This window comes from Delphinus delphis, chromosome 17 (assembly GCF_949987515.2).
Source record: "Delphinus delphis chromosome 17, mDelDel1.2, whole genome shotgun sequence".
NCBI lineage: Eukaryota > Metazoa > Chordata > Mammalia > Artiodactyla > Delphinidae > Delphinus > Delphinus delphis.
In genome coordinates, this window is record NC_082699.1 from 42,313,064 (window position 1) to 42,334,612 (window position 21,549).

The 21,549-nt window shown below is 44.1% G+C and overlaps 1 protein-coding gene across 2 annotated transcripts in view; it reads left to right on the forward strand.

Annotated features, from left to right (window-relative positions):
- LAPTM4B (lysosomal protein transmembrane 4 beta) overlaps window positions 1–20,498 on the forward strand; it is a 68,003-nt gene extending 47,505 nt beyond the window's left edge. Inside the window, exons 7-8 of one of the 2 annotated variants that reach the window (XM_059994947.1) lie at window positions 17,238–17,312; window positions 20,022–20,498. In XM_059994947.1, coding sequence (XP_059850930.1) covers window positions 17,238–17,312; window positions 20,022–20,099 — 153 coding nt within the window. In that variant the 3' untranslated portion in view covers window positions 20,100–20,498. The remainder of the gene's footprint in view (window positions 1–17,237; window positions 17,313–20,021) is intronic. The other variant, XM_059994948.1, reaches the window with a different exon arrangement.
- The last annotated feature ends 1,051 nt before the right edge of the window (window positions 20,499–21,549 follow it).

Genomic DNA, 21,549 nt, shown 5'->3' on the forward strand with positions numbered 1-21,549 from the left:
TAGACACATCCTGCCTACTAACCCTTTAGAGAATCCCTCTTGGGTCAGTACATCTCTTTAAAGAAACAACTGTTCACAGTTACTATAATTTTGATGAAATTACTGGTGTAAAGAATTTTTTGCTTCTCTCTGAGTTTCTGAGTGTTAGTTATCTATCAGTATCTTTCTGTTTTTTCTTTAAAAAGATATCTCAGAGTACTTTTATTGCCCTGCTGAACTAATGAAAAGTCTAGAAAGTTTGAGCTGCTAAACAAGCGAGGTATGTTAGAGCCCCATCCTAAATATTATGAATGTGTGGGACTTACAAAACTACCATCTTTGAAAAGTATCTCAGCGAAGATAATGCCCATATCACATGTGTTTGTTTGGTATACTTCTGGTGGTTGTTTTTTCATTGCTTTCTGAAGGGTTATGTGTATTTTTAATAGAAGCAAGGTGGAAGGGCTGGGTTGTATAAATACACCTGAAATCAAAGGATATTCTGAAATTGTAGAAATTGGGGTGCTTAGAGAATTTAAGAATCATGAGTGAGTCCCTAAAATGCATCCAACTAGCTTTTTAGAGGAAGTTTTATTTTCCACCCTTTGAAAGATTCAAAGTTAGGTATGGATAGCAGGTAAGCTGTATTTAGGCTAACATACACTCAAAAATAGTTGTACTTTCCAGCTAGACATCCTAGCTCTTCTAATAATAGACCTTTCTTCAGAAAGGCTTCCAGCTTGGCAGTAGTTTGTAGTAACTAGGGTTTGGGACCATGGACTAGTGCCAGCTGTGATGGTTTCCTTGTGTGTTGACAGAAGGTCCTGGGGAATTGCTTGATGATAATTATTATTGGTCATTATCTTCTCAGTCATTCTGTATCAACTTGCCTTTTTTGTTTTTGTTTTTGTTTTTTGCGTTACGTGGGCCTCTCACTTTTGTGGCCTCTCCCGTTGTGGAGCACAGGCTCCGGACGTGCAGGCTCAGCGGCCATGGCTCACGGGCCCAGCCGCTCCGCGGCATGTGGGATCTTCCTGGACCGGGGCACAAACCCGTGTCCCCTGCATCGGCAGGCGGGCTCTTAACTACTGCGCCACCAGGGAAGCCCCAACTTGCCATTTTTAAGATAAGGAAACTGATGATTTGTTTCTACTTTCCTAGAGAAAGCCCGTGCGCAGCACCGAAGACCCAACACGGCCAAAATAAATAAATAAATATTTAAAAAATAATGATATTGTGGATATTTTTCTAAAGAGTACTTATTATATCTAAAATAATAATTCCTTAATATAAAATATATCCAGTGAGTGTTTAGATTTTCAATCGACTCCTGTTAATTTTCCTAGCAATTTATTTGAAACCCGATCTGTGGGTCAGTATGCATTTTAAGACTTTGTAATTTTTTTAAAGAAACAACTGGCCCACAAACTAGATTTTACTGATTGCATACCTATAATATAGATCTCTGTATTTCCAGTAAATTAGTAGTTGGATCTAAACGCTTCCTATATTTATATTCCCATTTTCCTCTTTTTGTAAGATTGCTTTATAGTTGATAATTTTTCTTCCATCAGGATGCAGGTGATGTCTGGTTGATTCTGTCTTTCTGGGATGTCAGCAACCATTGATATCATCAATTCATTAGGAATTGCAATATGATGACATGCTATCACTTTTCATTTATTAGCTGGAATATTTCTATAAAGAGAAACTTTCCCTTGAGTAGTATTTCGTTACCCAGTGGTACTTGGGACAATGATAAATATATGTGCTTTTGTTCTCTTTATCAGTTTTCAAAATGACAAGTTGGTCCATCATTCTCTAGTGATGGCCAGTGAGGGTTTTTTTTTTTTAATGTAATAAATGAACTAATGAAAAGAGGCCTGTTATTAGAAGAACTGGGGATGTTCCGTTGAAAAGTACAGCTATTTTGATTAATTTTATCAGTAACCCTAAAGAAAATTTACCTACTGTTCCATACCTATTTTAAGACTTTCTAAGGGGAAACCCAAAATCTTCCTCTGAACAGCTACACCATAGCTAACATCCTTATGAGTGTCCTAATTATGCCGTCTTTGCCCAGTTGGAGCGTCTTCAAGTTGGCATCTGAGTCTTTTTACACAACTCTGGTAGTGTGATCGCTTCCTTGCCGTTCTGGGCTCATCTTGTTCATATCCTGTTCCACACCTGGAGCTATTTCTCCAAGGACCCCTGCTTCCTTTCAGTAGAGACCATAATCTGTATTTCTAGGGTTGGAGAATAGATTTTTTTTTTAAAGAGGGGCTCTGCATATTTAAAGGTTGTTTTGACTAGTACTAAAGGAGTTCAAGAACCAAAGGAGTTCTAATTAAAAAAAAATACTGGAGTCTCACTCTGAGATCCTAAGTGGGGCCTGGAATGATCTAGTTCTGTCATTTTCCCTGGTCTCCATAGCTATATTAAGATCCTCATAGTGTGTCATCATGTATGTTTCTCTTTTGTCCATGTCTTTATGGGGAATCCACACAGACACGTTGTGTCTTTCACTTCCTATCAAGTATTAAGCCAGATGGCTTTTCTCCCAGGCTGAAGAGTCTCAGGGTGACTTCTGTGGAAAGATACCGGGGCTCTTGTTGGTAGAAAATAAATGTGCTGCTTTTTTCTTCTCTAAAACAGTACACATATTATTAGCCAGGTATCTACTTTTCCAAATACTACTCAGGGAGAATAGATAGCGTTATTATATATTGGAGATCATTCTATGGATTAATTGCTCCAGTTTCCTAACTAAACCAAAGCAAAAACCTTTGAAAGAAATGCCTTAAGACAGAGAGGTCACAAACTCTGTTAGTTCATAATGCCTCTTAGGGTCTTGGTATTTTTTTCATGATGCCCTTAGGCCAGAAGATATACCTAGCTGTTTACTTCATTAAGTAGTCAGGTCCAAGACAACTTCAGAGTAGTAGTTAGTGTAGTACCTAACAGGCTTTGTAGTGTTTTCCTTGGAAATTTAAAATATCCCATGGTGTCCCTTTGAGTCACTGCCATACACGGTTAGGTACCCTGGAGAGATGCAACCTTCCCTTTAGAACACTGTATTCAATAGAAATCACATTCTGGATATATATTACATAATACCACATTCTCTCCCCTACCTTCATCAAAATCTGGCCTTAAGAGGAAAAATGTATTAAAATACTAAATAGTAGAAACAGATTTCTTTCACCTTAAAATTTATGCAAATCGAGATTTGAAAAATCCTTTTAATCTGCTAATACCAGTGCAGACTTGAGTCGTGGCAGTACCCAGTGTTGCGTTAAATCCATGAGGAGGGAATCAATTGGGGCACTTTAAAAGCAGTGAGATGAATGTTTATCCAAAGTAGTATCCGAAATTCTGATTTCAGATAAAAGGGTCATAGTCTTGGGCAATGTAGGAAAATGGCTATTTAGGGATAAATAGGAAAATTTTAAAGTTCGTGGAGTCCGCTATGCCATATCATATTGCAGGTGCTAATCTTGGTAAACACTATATACAGGTTTATTGTTCTGACTTCAAAAAGTGTTTTGCCGGGAATTCCCTGGCAGTCCAGTGGGTAGGACTTTAACTGCCTGAGACCAGGTTCAGCCTCTGGTCCGGGAACTGAGATCCCACAAGCCATGTGGCATGGCAAAAAAAAAGTGTTTTGTTGTGTGGGGCTGCCTTTTGATCCTGACTGCTTGAAAAACACAGTTAAGAAAAAAGTCAGTGACGTGGTGAAGGCCAGATTATCTCCCCAGCAGTCATTTCCCTGTAGATATCCCTGAGAGGATGAGATTAATTAAGGCTGACCTTGGGCTGTCAGAAAGCCACAAAACACTCTCAGTTGACTGCCAAGGGTTGGAGGTGGGGTGGATTTATTTAGTAGTCCTCTCAATGACTTTCAAAAATTGTGCATAAAAAATTCCATTGTTTTTTTTTTCCCTCCTGCTGCTTTTAAAAATGAGTTTGTTCATTACTTCCTAGGCATAGATTACATGTGATTAGAAACAAGTTCTTGACCAGGTGACATGAGTTGTGTTTATTCTTTTCCCACATCCCACCCCCAGAGACAGAAGGGGAGGGAATGAACTAAATTGATAGCAGGAGAGATTTTTTAGACTTCAGAAGTTCCTTCATATCTGAGAAACTAGACTGTTACCAAGATGAATGTATAGTCATCATCTTGCAGATTCTTCAGAAAAGTCATAACTGATTTTCAGAAACTGTGTGAGGAAGCCTTCGTTTAAAGGCGGTAATGAGGCTGGCTCTGAAGATCTCCTTCAGTCCTGGGCATTTCAGATTCATGTACGTTAAACATACCTCACAAAATACACCTTTCACCACTGTCACCTGCCTGTATGAACCAGGGGGTCCAGGAGGCGGTGGGGAGGGGGCGAAGAAGGCTCTCCAGTTACAGGACTTGTAGAGGATTTGAAACTCCAGCCTGTGAGTTATTGGCTCTGAAGCTTCTGGCCTAGTAAGTACTGGAATACAAGAGAGACATCTTATTCATAATACCTCAATTTTAGATATCTCTTTTCACTTGTAATTTAGTAGTTTGTATGATCTAAGCTTTTGCTTTTGCTTTTTTTTTTTTTTTAATTTAAAAAATGTGAGAGGTTTTGATAATAGACTGGGTAACATCCCAGATAAGCAGAGAGAGCAGCCAGGAGACCATTTCCGTTGTCCAGATCACTACAGTGATGAAGACCATGCAGTTCTGATGCAGAGGGCCTGAGGAAGAGGGGGAGGATTTGAAGAGGGCTGTCAGACGTAGCAGCGATAGTTGATAGTGAGGGGCCACGGAGTGAGCATGAAGCCCCAGGATGTGTCTGGTCTGTGACTGTGACTTGAAACGTTAAATCACTCACCCGAATGGTAGGACCAGACCTTGAAAGTTAACTGACCCTCTCTCATCTCCTTAGCGGTGTTCCCACAGGTGTCATCCAGCCGAGCGCTGAAGAACTCCGGTGAGGTTCCGCTCTTCTCTGCATCTGTCCTATCTCCCGCTTTGTAGCTTTTTGTACTGGGAGTTTCTCCCCAGACACTTAGGTAGTGGTTGCCATCTGCCAGGATCTGCGGTGCGGGCTTTCTATATATGAACTCAGTCTCACAAGAGTCCTTGAAGTAGATCCCTGGGTACAAAAGAGGAAATTACCAAGTGGGTACTTTCCCACGGTCACACAGCTCATGCGTGCCCGGGGAGCGGAGGGGGGATCACAACCTTCGCAGCCTGGCTCCGGTCTTTCTTTACCCGCCACCCTCCTCCTAGACTGTCATCTGTGCAGACTGCCGCCAGGGCTGGGTGTTCTTCCCTGTTGCTGCTGGCAGGGCATTGACCAGGACAAGCAGCAGTAAAGCAGGAAAGTAATTCATTTTGATGATTCTTCTCAGGTCAAGTCACAAACTTCCAAAGCAGTGAGACTTTTCGTTTTGTTTGCTTATTTTTGCTCTCTAGCTCAGGGGAAGGAATGGGAGGGTGGATTAAAGAAAGAGGTGGAAGAAAAGTTAGAAGTAAACTTGGTGACACCAAGGCAGCTGCCTTATTTATTTATTTATTCATTCATACATACATATACATATATCTATTTTTTTTCAAGTTCTTTTCCTTTTTATGTTGCTACATAATATTGAGCAATACAGTAGGTCCTTGTAGTTCCCTTGTTGTGTTAGATAGCCCTCCCTTCTGTAACTCAGCCCCACGCATTTTCCTAATAGCTTCATATGGGCACATGGCTTCAGACAGACTTGGCTGTTGGTTCTGATAGAAAAGCATCGTGGATAAGATTGGACTGGATGCCCGCTGAGATTTCCGCTGGAAAGCGTTTCCCCTGCTTTAACGTATTCCATGCTGCAAGCTGACAGTGTGCGATGTTAACTCAGCTCGTGTTTCTTTCCCTCCTTCAGTAAAATACAGCTTTTGAAAAAAATATACTAATCTGATGGAAATTATCTCTGACCCGTATAAGTTTCCAGTTATTTCATCCAGAGAACAACTGGAGCGGTCAAACCAACACATAGATAATTGACACCTAAAAGTTCTGGAAGAACGGTTCAAATAGACCCAGTTTTCACTGTGAACATGAATAAAGGATATTAATCAATCGCTCAATGGTAATCTTCCTATAATAGCAAGTAAGAAAAATTTAGAGTAGCTTTGCAGGGAATCAATTATAAAATCATCCTCTATTTTCATTGTGTTTTACTTTAAAACACACTCGGCACTTGACTTATTTTATCCCACATGTCCAAAATAGAATCCGTGTTGATTTTACTCTAGGGACAAAGGAGACATTGAATTGTATTTTTCAACATTCTAAGAAAGTTTCTGGGAATGTATCTTAAGGAATTAGTAAAAAAAAAAACGTGTATAAGATATTCATGCGGCATTGTTTTTTAACAGCAAAAGTATCCAATTTCACTGTCTAGTAGTTGGGAACCAGTTTGATTAAATAGGGGTATGCCCACTTGATAAAATCTCCTTATTGCCATAAAAATTATGAGCAGTGTAACAGCAGAAGAAAGGCTTATGATGCTTTAAAAGAACATAGAAGTTTGTGTTACAGTTACAGCTATGAGAAAGCAAAGCTTGTAGACAACAGATTAGATGGTAATAGGAAATTACGCGATTGGTTTCTTGAATACTAGAAAACAAAGCAGAAGATATTTCTCCCTTTCCATTAATTCGAGGGAGGGAAGTGTGTGGGGAAGGAGAACAGGTAAAATGGGAGTCTGAGGTTCTGAGCAGTCCTTCCAGCCAAAGTACCCTGGCAGCCACTGAGCACAGTCAGCTGAGCACGGCCTGGTTGGCAGCCCGTGCAACACACAGGGTAGAACCCCATCCCCAAAGAGATGTGCACAGAAGGTGGCGCAGCACATTCAGGCCTGGGGGACAGGAAGCAGCTGAGATGCCTGTGATAGGGCATTCCCTCTACTTCCTCAATAGTTATATATTTTTATTTTAGATAAAAATGTAGCTCTTAAGATACTGATTTTGATAAAGATATATAGTTTTAAATATAGTTACTTCAGATATATTTATTTGAACATTAGATATTTTAGTGCATCTTAGCTTTCAATTTGGGCCATGGTATTGTTTTGGTGTTTCCTGCCCAAATATCTCACCAGTGAGGATTTTTGACCCAATACGGAAGATTTGAAATAAGAATTCTATATTGTAAGTATAATCTGTGAGAGAATTTGAGTAGCTTCTCTGCTGAGAATTAAGGGAAATAATGACTTCCTCCTATAAAATCAGGTGAGGACAGTTTATACTGGTTCTTCAGTGAATTGAGGATACAATTACTTTCCACCTTATTTGTCTTTGGAAATTATTCCTTCTGTAGGTGGGGGAAGGTTTCACTAGGATCTTCCAAATTTGTTTTTGTTCTTCCCGACCCCTGGTGTGTTGAATTGAGTACAAGATACCATTGGTTGTAAATTGCACCCATTATCTTAGGTGCTTCTTATCGTTAGGTGCTGTTAGTTACAAGGCACAGCCTAAATTCAGACGTTAAAATGTGCAAAAATGTGTACATTAGAATCAGAAATAAATGGTTATGTGTATGTGTGTGTTTACTGGTGTATATTATAGGTGGAGTTATTTTAAAAGTTTGGAAACAGTTATTCTAAATGCCTTAAAGATAAGCCCAGGCAGGCTTCCCTGGTGGCGCAGTGGTTGAGAGTCCGCCTGCCGATGCAGGGGACATGGGTTCATGCCCCGGTCCGGGAGGATCCCACGTGCCGCGGAGCGGCTGGGCCCGTGAGCCATGGCCGCTGGGCCTGCGTGACCGGAACCTGTGCTCCGCAACGAGAGAGGCCACAACAGTGAGAGGCCCGCGTACAGCAAAAAAAAAAAAAAAAAAAAAAGTTAAGCCCAAACTTCCTGTTTGCGATGATCCTATCGCAAATGCCCAGATGGCTGTTTCAGTTAATCTTGGAGATTCATGGTTCACCTATCTCCCCTTTCCTGTTCGGCCCGAGTAAAGGAAGCTCACATCTAAGTAGGCAAATGTGGTGTCAATGTAAATGCTGCCTGTTTTAAACAAGGTACATCGTAGACTGTTAGGGGTGTAACAAATGGTAAAGGAAAAAAATATTTTGGCTACTTGGGATTAATTTAAATGGACCATGGGAAGATTCAAGTGCCCCTAAATGACACGATTGTTTTGGGGCTTTGTACTTTCACATCTGATATTATCACATCTTCCAAGGTCAGAATTCAGGGTAATGCTTTTCCTTTGTGCAGGTGGAGGCAAACTGTTTTCCGTAAAAGCCAGATAGTAAATACTTTAGGCTTTGCGGACCATATGGTCTCTGTCATAGCTATTCACCCCTGCTGTTGTAGTGTGAAAGGAGTTGTAGAAAATACATACACAAGTAAGCGTGGCTGTGTTGCACTGAAGTTTGAGTTTTATATAATTTTCACACATCACGAAACGTTTTTCTTTTAAAAAATGTGAAAACCATTCTGAGCCCTCAGGCCATACAAAAAAACAGGCAGCGGGCCAGGTTTGGCCCCTATCGTTCACAGACCCCAGCCTTCGTGGCAATTTAAGCTGAGTTTTCTAGGTGTTTGTAGATGACTATTTGAACCATCCCAAGGGATTTAATAACCCTACTTAGGGCCTGCATAGAGCTTTCCCCTCCTGCAAGTGGAATGGCAAAGAGCAGCACCTAATCTTTTGGTCCTTTTTTTTTTTTTTTTTTTCTCTTTTGGTCCTTTTTATAAGGATATTTTTTTTCCTGAGAAAGTTTTCATTCTCCCGTATTTATTATTTTGCCAGCACTTCTAAATCCAGCTTATATTTAACAAACTATAGTGGAAATCAATAAGAGAATAATTCACTTGCAAAATAGTTGCTAACGTGTTGAAAAACCGCAGCTAAGGCTCTTATGCAAAGATAAGAAACTATCTTTTATACAAAGATCCATTCTATAAAGTCCTGTTTTAGTTTACTGCCAGAAAAAAAGTAACACACACACACACCCCCCTTACTTACCTCTTTCCCTCTCTCTCTCTATACTTATTTGTCAAAATATGTATATACGTATCCATCCATCCATATATAGAAATAAAAACTTGATAACCCCCAAAATCTCTATTTTGCCTTGTTTCTGGGTCATTTTAACATTCATTTGTCTTATTTTGTATCCTGATCAATACAGCAAGCCATCTCATCCTTTCACAAATGTATGGAATAAAATTCAGATTTGTTGAGCCTTAGTGCCTGCCGTGTACTGTGCTAATAATAAGCACATAACTTGGGCTTATTCATTTCATTAACCTTGTGAGACAGACTGGTCTCGTCCCCATTTACAGATGAGGAAGCTGAGGCTTAAAGAAGTGACTGGCCCAAGGCCTCCAAGTTGGGAATTTTGTCGGCCCACACGGTTGACTCCACAGTCCATGGCTGCTACCCCAGGGCACCCCAGTCTTCTCAACATGGTGGCAAACAGAAAATTGCAGCATTTATATGGCACACTGTTGTGAATGGACACCGGTTGAGAAGCTCTGCACTTCGCCATGGAAGATAAACTCTGTTTATCAGACTCCTCCCCTAGCACATAAGCTGTCTGCTGGCTCGAACCTTACAAGTGTCAGTGGTGTGGTATCCTCAGTGCCTGGTACATAGTACGACCAGCATTTGTTGATGAAATGAATGAACAGTATTTAACAAATCATTTGTCTTGCTCTTTTTTTTTTTTTTTACTGACTTGAAGGAAGTAGCTTAGATTTTGTGACCCAGATCAGCTCGGTGCCCATGTCCCCAGTCATCCTGTGGTCATCTCCAGAGAGGATCACACTGCAGAGCTCACTCTGTTTCTTCCGTATCTGCTTCTTTTCTTAGATTCCAGTGAATGGTAGCAATGTCCACCTAATCACCCAAGCCTGTAACTGAGGGGTCATCTTTAAACTTGTTAGAGTTAGGCTTTTAGCCTCTAGCCTTGAACTCTACTTTCTCTTCAGTTTTTTCTCTCTGTTGCTGTCAGATGGACCTAAAACATAAATCTGGTTTTGTCATCCCTGGATTTAGAAGTCTTCAGGGGCTCTGCTGTTTATAACTTTAGCATTTCTCAACTGTGATGTCACTCCACTTTGCTCTATGACAGTCATTTGTGACTTGCGGGTTAGTATTTAAAATCTCAGTTTACCAATGGTTTGCTTTTTTTTTGTCCTTTGAATAAATAAGGACAGCTTTAGCATTATCCCTGTAACAACATCAGTCTCAGCTATGCAGTCTTGCGTTCTGATATTTTCTTGAGGCCAGAGAAGGGAGTGGAGTGATAACTTCATTCTGCCAAGTTCATCTTAATTGTGAAGCAGCTTTGAGGGACTGTTACTGATTGTGTTATCAACAGTCGTGGGTCTCGTGAGCTATTGTGCTCTCATGAATACTGTGCCCCTTGCTTCCTACCCACTGCCCCACAAAGGAGCCAAAAAAAAAAAAAGGAAAAAGACGTCTCCATTTATAGTGGTATTTTTTTTTAAAATAAACTTATTTATTTATTTTTGGCTGTGTTAGGTCTTTGTTGCCGTGTGTGGGCTTTCTCTGGTTGCAGTGGGCAGGGGCTGCTCTTCGTTGCAGTGTGCAGGCTTCTCACTGTCGTGGCTTCTCTTGTTGTGGAGCACAGGCTCTAGGCGCACGGGCTTCAGTAGTTGTGGCACGTGGGCTCAGTAGTTGTAGCTTGCGGGCTGTAGAGCGCAGGCTCAGTAGTTGTGGCGCATGGGCTTAGTTGCTCCGCAGCATGTGGGATGTTCCCGGACCAGGGCTCGAACCTGTGTCCCTTGCATTGGCAGGCAGATTCTTAACCACTGCGCCACCAGGGAAGCCCTATAGTGGTATTTTATTTGTCCGTGCTTTAGGGGGAGAGAAGGGCAACTGGTTTTGTAAAAACACACCTGTGTATGCCCACGGGAGGCTCTGACACATGAACATCACCAAAGCTCCCATCCCCCTCACGCTGGGGAGGACGGCTGGTTGTTAAAGAAGAAATTTTCACTTCCTGGTATTGCTTGCAAGCCTGGCTGGGATCTCGCCTGTTGTTCCAGTCTCATCCCTTGTAATCCCGACTCACGCACCCAGGTCTCTAACTAAAGCAAACCACCTACACCTTTGCAGGTGTTTTTCGGTCTCTTGGGACAGTTCACGTGCGCTCTCCCCCACTCCTGGGATGGGCATCCTCCAGCCTTCCATCTCCGCCTCCCCGGCAGCTGGCACAACAGCTGCCCTCTGGGGGCTGCTCGGGTGTCCTGGGGTGAGGAGTGAATGGACGGACATGGTGTTTCAACCACACTCACTTTGGCTTTTAGAACTATAACTATGTGAGAGGTGCCCACAGCTCCGCAGACCTGCAGCCTGCGGTAGAAATGGTGTCCACTTTGTCTCCTTTCTCATCATTCAGTTACTTTTGTTAAGGAAGAGTTAGGCTCAGAGCAGCTTAAGTGGTTAGCCTCTTACACTTCCTGCAGCCACCTGAGAGGGAAGAGGAACTCCTTTTCTGACCCACAGGAATCAATTTGTGAGTAGTGTTTACTGGTGTTGCTTCCTGAAGGAAGGTGTGTAGTTGAACTAGTTGGACAGTCATACCGCGTTGGTTATCTCGCTGCAGTTGGAGAATTGCTGCCGTTTACTGAGCGCTGAAGTGCTCAGCCTGTACTTAGTGCATTAAGTATGGCGCCTCCCTTACATCCTTAACAGTCTTTTGAGGAGTATCCATCGTGGTCTCCATTTTATAAGTGTGGAAGCTGACGTTCAGGTAGATTTACTAACTTTCTCAGGACCCCAGGGTTGCTACGTCCCAGCTGGAATTTGAACCCATGTCTCATTTCAGTTTGACTCCCCCCACCCCATATTGCCTCTAGAATTTGACTGTGGCCATAGAGCTGAAATGATAGGACTCAAATTTGGACACACCTCTGTCTAAAAACCAGTGCTAAGAAAGGACTATGGAAGTGTGAGAGTCTTGCCTTTTAGAAGCTTTTTGGAGAGGAGAAAGGTAAATGTTTACAAGACCGTTAATAATAGTACAAGATAGCATATAATTTAATTGATAAGCCAGTTATGTAAGTGCTTTAAGAGAGTGGTTTTGTGTCTGAGTTCAGAGTGCTGTACTGTAGTTACTGCCATTTCTAGTGTTACGACTTCATGTTATCTATAAAGAATATGGAAATATCTAACTGGTGGTTTTATTTAAAAAATTAATTTGTCATACTGCAATTGCACAGCATAACTCAGAGGAGAAGAGAGTAATCGAGGCTAGAGTATTTCAGATCTCCATGTTGGAAGTGATTTTAACATGAGCTTGGGGTTGTTTGGGCTTTGTACGGAGTGACATACAAAGAAAGAAGAACATTTGAGGAGGGAAAAATCATAGGGAAAAGGAGTCAGATTGGTAATGAACTTGCCGTGCTAGGGAGTCATGGAAATAAATGAGACAGGAGAGAGCCAGACACTGGGCTGCTGTTGGCCTGGGCATGAGTGGCGTGAAGAGCATGTATCCTGGGGGCCCCTCGTGGCATCGTAGTTCTCTAGTTTCCATTGGTATTTGGGGCACCCTAGATCGGGTGGGGTCTCACAGGTCTGGAGGAGAGTCTCAAGCAGGCAAGGGGCCAGGTCCTGACCAGCTGCTCCGTGAAAACACGTTTCACCTCCTAGGCAGGGACCTCCACCTGCGAGGTGCTCCCTGGCTGCTTTGTTAGCGTCTCAACTGCACGAGTCCAGCCCCCACCACCCCTCCCGGCGTAGAGAGGGGCATCTTGGGCAAGTTAGGAGCGTTTTCCAGACCCCTGCAGGGGCTCACGGCGAACACACATGTCACCCACCAGCCAAGAAGCAGGAGGAATGAGGTAGCTATGAGCCTGCCCACCGCCCTCAGGTTGAAAGTTGCCCCTTGATGACTGACTTCTTTCCTTCAAGACTGCCATGATTATTCTTTTATTTTTAAAATATCACTTTTATTTTTAACACAGCATTACATGTACATAGCTAAAACTCATGCTAGTGAAAGATTTATTTTTCTCCCTCGTTTTTTTCCTCGCACCTTGCAGAATCTTAGTTCTCTGACCAGGGATTGAACCCGGGCCCTCAGCAGTGCAAGCGCTGAGTCCTAACCGCTGAACTGCCAGGGAATTCCCAAGATTTATTTTTCAGTGGTCCTCTGCCATTCTCGTGACTATCCTCCACTTTTCACCCCAGCTGTAAACACTGTCAACTCTTACTTGTTTCTTGTATTTACCTCCATTACCTACATATTTTATTTTATTTCTTTTTTCTTTTTTTTGCGGTATGGGGGCCTCTCACTGTTGTGGCCTCTCCTGCCGCGGAGCACAGGCTCCGGACGCGCAGGCTCAGTGGCCATGGCTCACGGGCCCAGCCACTCTGCAGCATGTGGGATCTTCCCGGACCGGGGCACGAACCCGTGTCCCCTGCATCAGCAGGCGGACTCTCAACCACTGCACCACCAGGGAAGACCTACCTACATATTTTAAAATAATATGTCTGTGTTACTAAGTTTTCGATGATCAATTTGAGATACCTTTTGACTTCCCGGTGTTGAATAGAATTGAACTTTTACTCTCCTCCCCATATTCTCTGCTGCCTTCATCCACCTAATACAGTCACATCAGATTTTTTGGTTACATCACCAGTTAATGTTTACCTTGATTATGTGACTGTTGTTCCGTGCACAGCTCTGTCATGTACATTCCCTTTCTTGTACAATTTTTGTTTTCCTCGAGCAGACATTTGCCTTGTTTTTTCAGCTGCCAAGTTTTTGACCTTTTACCTCACCCCGATCTCCCAGGTCTGTCAATTACCTATCAGTGTTTTCCAAATGTTTGACTCTGTGAGATAACCGGTCAATCCTCGTTCTTTGCTGGAGCTTCTCCTGCTCCAAGGCGGATGAGGTGCCACACAGCTGTCATCCTGGGCCTTGATTTCATTTTAACTTACCTCACCCTTATTAGGGTGCGGGGCCAGTGGACAGACTTCTGGTGCAATTTACCTTGTGCCCTGTACTGCCCTCCCCCCACCCCCCAGTCCTGGACCCCAGAATCTCTGGATGGCTCTTTGAGAATCTAATGATTCTGAACACCCTCCCCTGGAAAATAAATGCACACACGTAAAATCTGGCACGTATGTGACTTATATGTAATGTAGTCCTAGCAAACTGTACAATTCCAAGTAAGCCTTTAGTGCCTTAACTCTGATATTACAGTAAAACTCTAACCATAGGATCCAAACATTTCTTATTTTTCCCAATAAGTTCTTTCCTCTTGAGCGTTTTATTATTTCCTACTATTTGATGGAATTAGTTTTCCAAATTTTAATGGCTTGCAGATTTGTGGCCAGTTGGAATCACTTCTATTCCAGGGTATTACATTTTGCAGCCTTTGATGTTCATTTATTTGTCCCTCCAACTGTTCTGTATGTTGATGTAGCTGGGAATGAAGTTTCCCTCGACTATTTGTTGAATTGAATTGAAATGAATGCTGAGCTGCTCTCCCACCAGCACATGTCACCTAGCATAAGAGCTCCTAAGAGATACTATATATAGATGGATGCTAATCTTCCTAACGAACAGATGCCCTTCTGGGGTCATTGACAAGAGGGATTTTCCATCTGTGTGGAAGAGAGTTCCACCATCAGTCGCTCTGTGGTTGAGATCCTATGAAGACAAACTCCCAGGGTCTGTACTTCGATTAGAGTTTTGGTTGTACTGAATATTGCTTGAAGTAAAGTGGTGCGCGGCTGAGATATATAACGCATGTGTGTTTATCGACTCATTGAGTAGCTGCTGTTTACCAGACAGCGAAGGAGAACATGACCTATAATTTTAGTCCTCAGAGATTATTTTTTGGTCATTCATTGTTTTATTTTATTTATTTATTTTTTTGGCTGTGTTGGGTCTTCGTTGCTGTGCATGGGCTTTCTCTAGTTGTGGGGAGTAGGGGCTACTCTTCGTTGCGGCGCACGGGCTTCTCATTGCGGTGGCTTCTTTTGTTGCGGAGCACGGGCTCTAGGTGCTTGGGCTCAGTAGTTGTGGCTCGTGGGCTCTAGAGCGCAGACTCAGTAGCTGTGGCACACAGGCTTAGTTGCTTCGTGGCATGTGGGATCTTCCAGAACCAGGGATCAAAACCGTGTCCTCCGCATTGGCAGGTGATTTCTTAACCACTGTGCCACCAGGGAAGGTGCTGGTCATTCATTGTGAATGATTAAAGTTCTTAAAATAAAAAACTGGGCTTAACTAAATGCCAGCTTCTAAAAATGTCAAAATCATTGTGTTTTACTTTATTTTTTTTATTTTTATTTTTATTTTTTTCGGTACGCGGGCCTCTCACTGTTGTGGCCTCTCCCGTTGTGGAGTACAAGCTCCGGACGCGCAGGCCCAGCGGCCATGGCTCACGGGCCCAGCCGCTCCGCAGCATGTGGGACCCCCTCGGACCGGGGCACGAACCCGTGTCCCCCGCATCGGCAGGAGGACTCTCAACCACTGCACCACCAGGGAAGACCAAAATCATTGTGTTTTAATCAGTTTTGTATGGCATCTTAATTGGCATCTTCTGTCTTAATTGACCCTATAGTTATTTTCTCCGATTTCCAAGTACTTCATTGATATTAGAAGAAAAGGACAGTAGCAAGTGTTTTTAGTCAGTATTAACAGACTGTAATACAAACAGTATGGCAATCCTGACTTCACCAACCCTTCCTTGAAATCATCATTAAAAATTAACATCATTTAGATAATAAAAAAAGATGACACCGTCACTTCAGAATTTAAAACCAATTCCGTTTGGAGAACTTTTCATTGAAAGTAGTTCAGAGAACTTCCCTGGTTGTGTAGTGGTTAAGAATCCGCCTGCCAACGCAGGGGACACAGGTTTGAGTCCTGGTCCGGGAAGATCCCATATGCTGTGGAGCAGCTAAGCCCGTGCACCAGAACTACTGAACCTGCACTCTAGAGCCCATGAGCCACAACTGCTGAGCCCGTATGCCACAACTACTGAAACCTACGCACCTAGAGCCCGTGCTCTGCAACAAGAGAAGCCACCGCAATGAGAAGCCCGCGTACCACAGCGAAGAGTAGCCCCCGCTCGCCGCAACTAGAGAAAGCCCATGTGCAGCAACGAAGACCCAACGCAGCCAAAAATAAATTAATTAATTAATTAAATTAAAAAATAATAAAAGTAGTTCAAGGAGCATGAAGTGCTCTGTGAAGAGTATTTTTATGGTCAGCATTTAGTATGTGGTAATGGGGAGGTGAAGACAGGCCTGAGGGTGTCAGAATCTTAGTGAAAGGAGAATGTCTTCACCAGGCATCTTGACTTTGGTTAAAGGGCCCAAGGCAATAGAATGTTTGAGAGAAAAAGCCATTAGGATGTTAACGATTCGAAATGAAACTTTAAAACAAGTTTGAAAATAAATAGCCAAGCCTGCCGTGAAAATAAGTTTTTAACAAGCGAAAGGCAAATGTGCAGGACTTTTTTCTTCTTTTTAAAGAAAATTTTGTGTTTAATCATCTGTGAACATTTTGGAGAATTTGAGTGTTACGTTTTGCTCAGGGAAAAAAATAAATTGGATGTGATGGCTGATTTCCCTCCCTTTTAAGTAGCTCCACTGTGCTTTAGGGTCACTTCTCCAAGGATAATGACAGATAGGAATCAGCTAATTGTTCAGGGAGGTTGGGGAGCATAATGCTGACACTCAGTCATGCACAATCGAATGTTTCTCTTGCTGATCACAGCTCTTTCTGCTGGTTATGAGTTACCGCATCTAACGTGCGCACACATGGGTGCTGGAGGCTCAGTCCTTGAGTCAGATGTGCAGACGCAGAGGCCAGGGCTGTGGCTTTGTTCCTCAGCTCGAGCTGGGACTTGTAGGCTTCCTAGTGGAGACACTGCTGCCAAAGACTGGAAAAGCTCCTTAAGGTGGACTCAAGGCCCTCTCCATGTCCTGGCCTTTGCCTGTCTTTCCCGCCTCTTCTACACCACGTTCTCCCCGAAGCATTCACATCACAGCCCCTCGGTTCCCAGAAGGAGCTCTCCCTCCAGCTTCCCTCCTTTTGCCTCTGCTCCTGCCTCCCCACCTGCAGTGCTGTCCTCTTTCCTGTCTGCCTGATTCAACGTGTCCTCCTGAGGACCGTCCCTGCCCTCCGGCCCAAATCAGTTGTCCCTGTCTGTGCTTTCACATCTCATCTACCCCCACAAGTTGATCACGCTCAGTCTTAACCATTGCGCCCATCTCTGCCCTCTCCAGGGTGTGAGTTCCTCAGCAGACAGCGAGGTGTGTTCCGGTGTGTGTGGGCACGACCCAGCGCCCTCTGCGTCCTCGGTAGGTGCTGACCTGTTGGGTGCAGAGCATATGGTTTCGTTCTGTGGGGAGCACGCACAGAACGTGGTCTTGGACTGGCGTGCCCTGGGTGCTCCTTCCATTCTAGCACCACCAGCAGCCGAACATTGGCCCTGACTCTGATTGGGTAACGCCTGATACGAAGGACTCGGGACACAGGGGCAGCATCACCGCCACTTTGGGGAGCTAGTCTCAGGCCCGTTGGCGTCCTCGTGTCTTGCTGAGCCAGTTACCCGCTTCCTGCTGTGCAGGTCCCACGTTCGCAGGTCGGCCTACTGGGAGCTGGCCTTGTGACAGTCTCCCCTTTGCCAGCCACCTCTCCATCTGGCCTCGTGGGCAGAGTGCACTGGAGGAGGACAGTGTTTTCTTCCCCGGTCTGTGTGTGCAGTACAGCATCCGGATCTTGCTGGCCGCGGCCCCCGGGGCAGCGGCACCGGCACTCCCTCTTCCTGACGGCCTTCCCAGCGCACCCCCATCTCAGGCAGTTGCCAGGGCAGGTGGTACCTCCCTCTCCCCGTGAACAGCACCTCTGCAGCCGTGTCTCAGCAGGTGGTTCACTAGCTTGGCCTGAAACGTTTCTACCATCCAGTGGGGTTGAGCCAACAGTGTCTGATTCCCAGCCTTAGGGAGGCGAACCCTTTCCATGTTTGTTCCTTTCTTGAGTACCCTGGCTCAGCACTGATATCTCTTTTTTCCCCCTTAGTTAGTTCTCCATACCTCCAATCCCCTGTTAATAATGCTTTTTTAAACTTTCTCTGTTCAAACCACTGGGTGGTTTCTGTCTCCTGATTGGACCCTAACCATGCAGATGCCCCCTGCCTAGAATGCCGGGCTCCACCCCTGCCCCAGCACCAACCGTCCAGTCTCCAAGGGCCAGCCTAAATGATACCTCACTCATTTATGTGACTGACATCTTCTGAGTTCCAGCTAGTAAATAGGCCCTGGGCCCGATCCTGGGGTTAAGTAAGACAGGGCTTCAGCCCGACAGGAGCTGTAAGACTGGAAGAAGAGAAAACTAAGTAGTGAACTGTGTTGAGTTAGAGAGGATGTGTGTGTGTGTGTATGGGGGGAGTAGTGTAGGACAAAAACTTAAAACAGAAACTTGAAAAGAGAATTTTAGTGTCCTCCCTAAAGGGATAAGTAAATGAAAAGTCATGAAATTGATAACCATTTACCACTTTAAGTAATGTCCATAATAGAAAAAGTAACAAAATGTGGTTTTGTTTTCTATTACATTTGTTAATATTCTTTCTCCTTCCACAAAGCCCTTGAGCTGGGTGTTTTTTTGGTTTTGTTTTGTTTTTTAATTTATTTATTTAATTTATTTTATTTTTGGCTGCGTTGGGTCTTCATTGCTGTGCGTGGGCTTTCTCTAATTGCGGTGATCGGGGGCTACTCTTCGTTGTGGTGCGCAGGCTTCTCATTGCAGTGGCTTCTCTTGTTGTGGAGCACAGGCTCTAGGCATGCGGGCTCTAGAGCACAGGCTCAGTAGTTGTGGCTCGCAGGCTTAGCTGCTCCACGGCATGTGGGATCTTCCCGGACCAGGGCTCAAACCCGTGTCCCTTGCACTGGCAGGTGGATTCTTAACCACTGCGCCACCAGGGAAGCCCAAGCTGAGTAAGGTTTTAACTCATCTCATCTCTGATTTCCTAAGGGCAGGAATTGTCACATAGTAGGTGTATAATAAATGTTAGTTGACTGAATAAAGGCTAATCATATCAAGTTGATATTCTCTCTGTTTTGGAGGAAGGAAGCCAAAGTCAGCCAACGTTTTTTTAGGTTGACGGTTCATAAACAATTACATGCAATTGTTTTTATACTTGAAATGTGAACAGAAACGTTATTAATCTACTTAATGCTGATACTTATTCGTTCCTCTCTAGCCGTTTACAGATAACATTTGCCATGTCAGGTGTGTATCACACAGTATGTTAGGTATTATAGACCTCTAATTCTCAGCTATCCCAATTGTGCAGGCATAGATATTGAGGTTAGCTAACAACCTACCCATGGTGTTGCTGATCAGATGTGGCTGAGCCCTGCTTTGAGTCCAGGTTGGTACCAAAGCCCTTGTGTTTCCCAGTCCAGTGCTCAGGCATCACCATGAGGGGCCCCTTGGTCAATCAGGCGCCTGCCCTATTTGAGTGTACACACATACACATCACCCTGCAGCCTTTTTTCCTCTTCAGAGCCACCACCGCCTCCTTCCTTGTCCTAGAGGCACAGCCCTTTGGACCCGCCAGGCACTGTGACATCCAGGTACAAGTGGACACAGTTTGGAAAACTCAGAAAGGTCCAAAAGTCTCTTCCCTCTGCTTCTTTAAGGATTCAAAAAGTCTCTCATCAAAGTCTAGCCACTTGCTGGAAAATTGATATTGGTACAGGTTATGGGAAAAGTACAATTAAAATTAAAGCTCAGGGGACTTCCCTGGTGGCGCAGTGGTTGAGAGTCCGCCTGCCGATGCAGGGGACACGGGTTCATGCCCTGGTCCGGGAGGATCCCACATGCCGCGGAGCGGCTGGGCCCGTGAGCCATGGCCGCTGAGCCTGCGCGTCCGGAGCCTGTGCTCCGCAACGGGAGAGGCCACAACAGTGATAGGCCCGTGTACCGCAAAGAAAAAAAAAAAAATTAAAGCTCAGGGGAATGTGTGTGTACCTTTAAACACTAACCCTGTCTTTTCTTCTTCCCAGGTGCTCTTACCCCCGTACGATGATGCCACTGTGAATGGCGCCGCCAAGGAGCCGCCGCCACCTTACGTGTCTGCCTAAGCCTGGAAGTGGGGCGTAGCTGAGAGCGACAGTTTGACTTCCATACATCAGAGCAATAGTTCTTCAATTTTACTTCTGAGACGAGCTCTCTGAGCTTACCTGTTGCTGAAATGCTACAATTTAAAATTTTAGATGTTAAGTTGAGACTCTCTGTAGTTTGAAACATATGCTTAGCTAGAGCACTGTGATAGAGTAACTGTAGAATTCTTTCTGTGCGAGTGCGGTGGGCTCCCCTAGGCTTTCCTCGGCATTGAAACTAGCCAACAATCCGGATGAACCTTCTGTCCGAGGAGTCTGTTGTACGTGCTGAGCCCCAGAGTTGAAGAATTTGTGACACTGTTCTCTCCGTTCCCTCCTTTCTCTTTTGAAAGCGTAAAATAAAATCAGAATTATACAGTGCTTCTCTTAGGCCATTGCAGTGTATAGAACAAGCCCTTAGGAGAAGAGGAATCGTGTAAGGAGTCCAAATATACACATAAATAAAACAAGAATTTCCTTAGATCCTTTATGATTTAAATTCAGTGACAGTTTGGGTTCCCCGGTCAAGGATTTTGTCGACGGGCTAAATTGAGACCCTTTGTCAATTCCCGGCAGCGAGGACAGTCAGTCACCACCCTGGAGGCTGCTCTTGTGCACCCACCTCTGGGGTCATGGCGTGGAGTGTTAGAGGGGAACTGGTTGGTACTGTGTGGTATCAGGTTCTCCCTTTCTCGCAGTTTCCTTCCCAGCCCCGCTCAGAGCCCCCTTTCACTTAGTGTTCTGTCCTAGCCTGACTCAGGGAGGACCTCCATCAGCCTTTGTCAAGTGGAATTGCTGATAGTATTTACCCAACAATCTGAAAAAAGGTTTTCTTCTCTCCCTGCAAGGCACATCCTACTACTTTGAACTTCTGAATACGCCTTGTCATCTTTTAAAATAAGTATAAAACGGTCTTCGGAAAGACGGGAGGTGGCAGGGGTGCTTCCTTGTGAAATGCCCTTATCTTGACTACCTGAATTTCAAGAGACTTTTATATATTCACATGTTCAAAAGTCACAGCTCTCCTGTTTGTTCATTATTGAATGTGCTGTAAATGGAGCCATTTGCAATTAAAATGAGATTTGCCCACATCCAAGAAAACCACCTTTTGATTCTGGTGATTGTGCCTGGGAACCCTTCTTGCCCAAGTGGGGCAAGAGGCCTAAGGAGGAGGTTTTATGGCTTGTCTCACACATATGTTTTTTTTTTTTTTTTTAATATTTCAGTGCTGGTAAAATCAGAGCATCTTAGGCCAAGAGAAATGGAGAGGAGCAGACACGAGCTTCCAGCATTCCTGACCCACCTCTGCCGAAGCTCTGCCAGCTCGGCTGCTTCGAATAGGATTGATTGCTTTCTGTCCACAGTGCAGTTCTAATACGCTGTTCAGATTTTACTGTGTTCCAAGGGAGATTAAAATAAGAGTGGCTTTGGC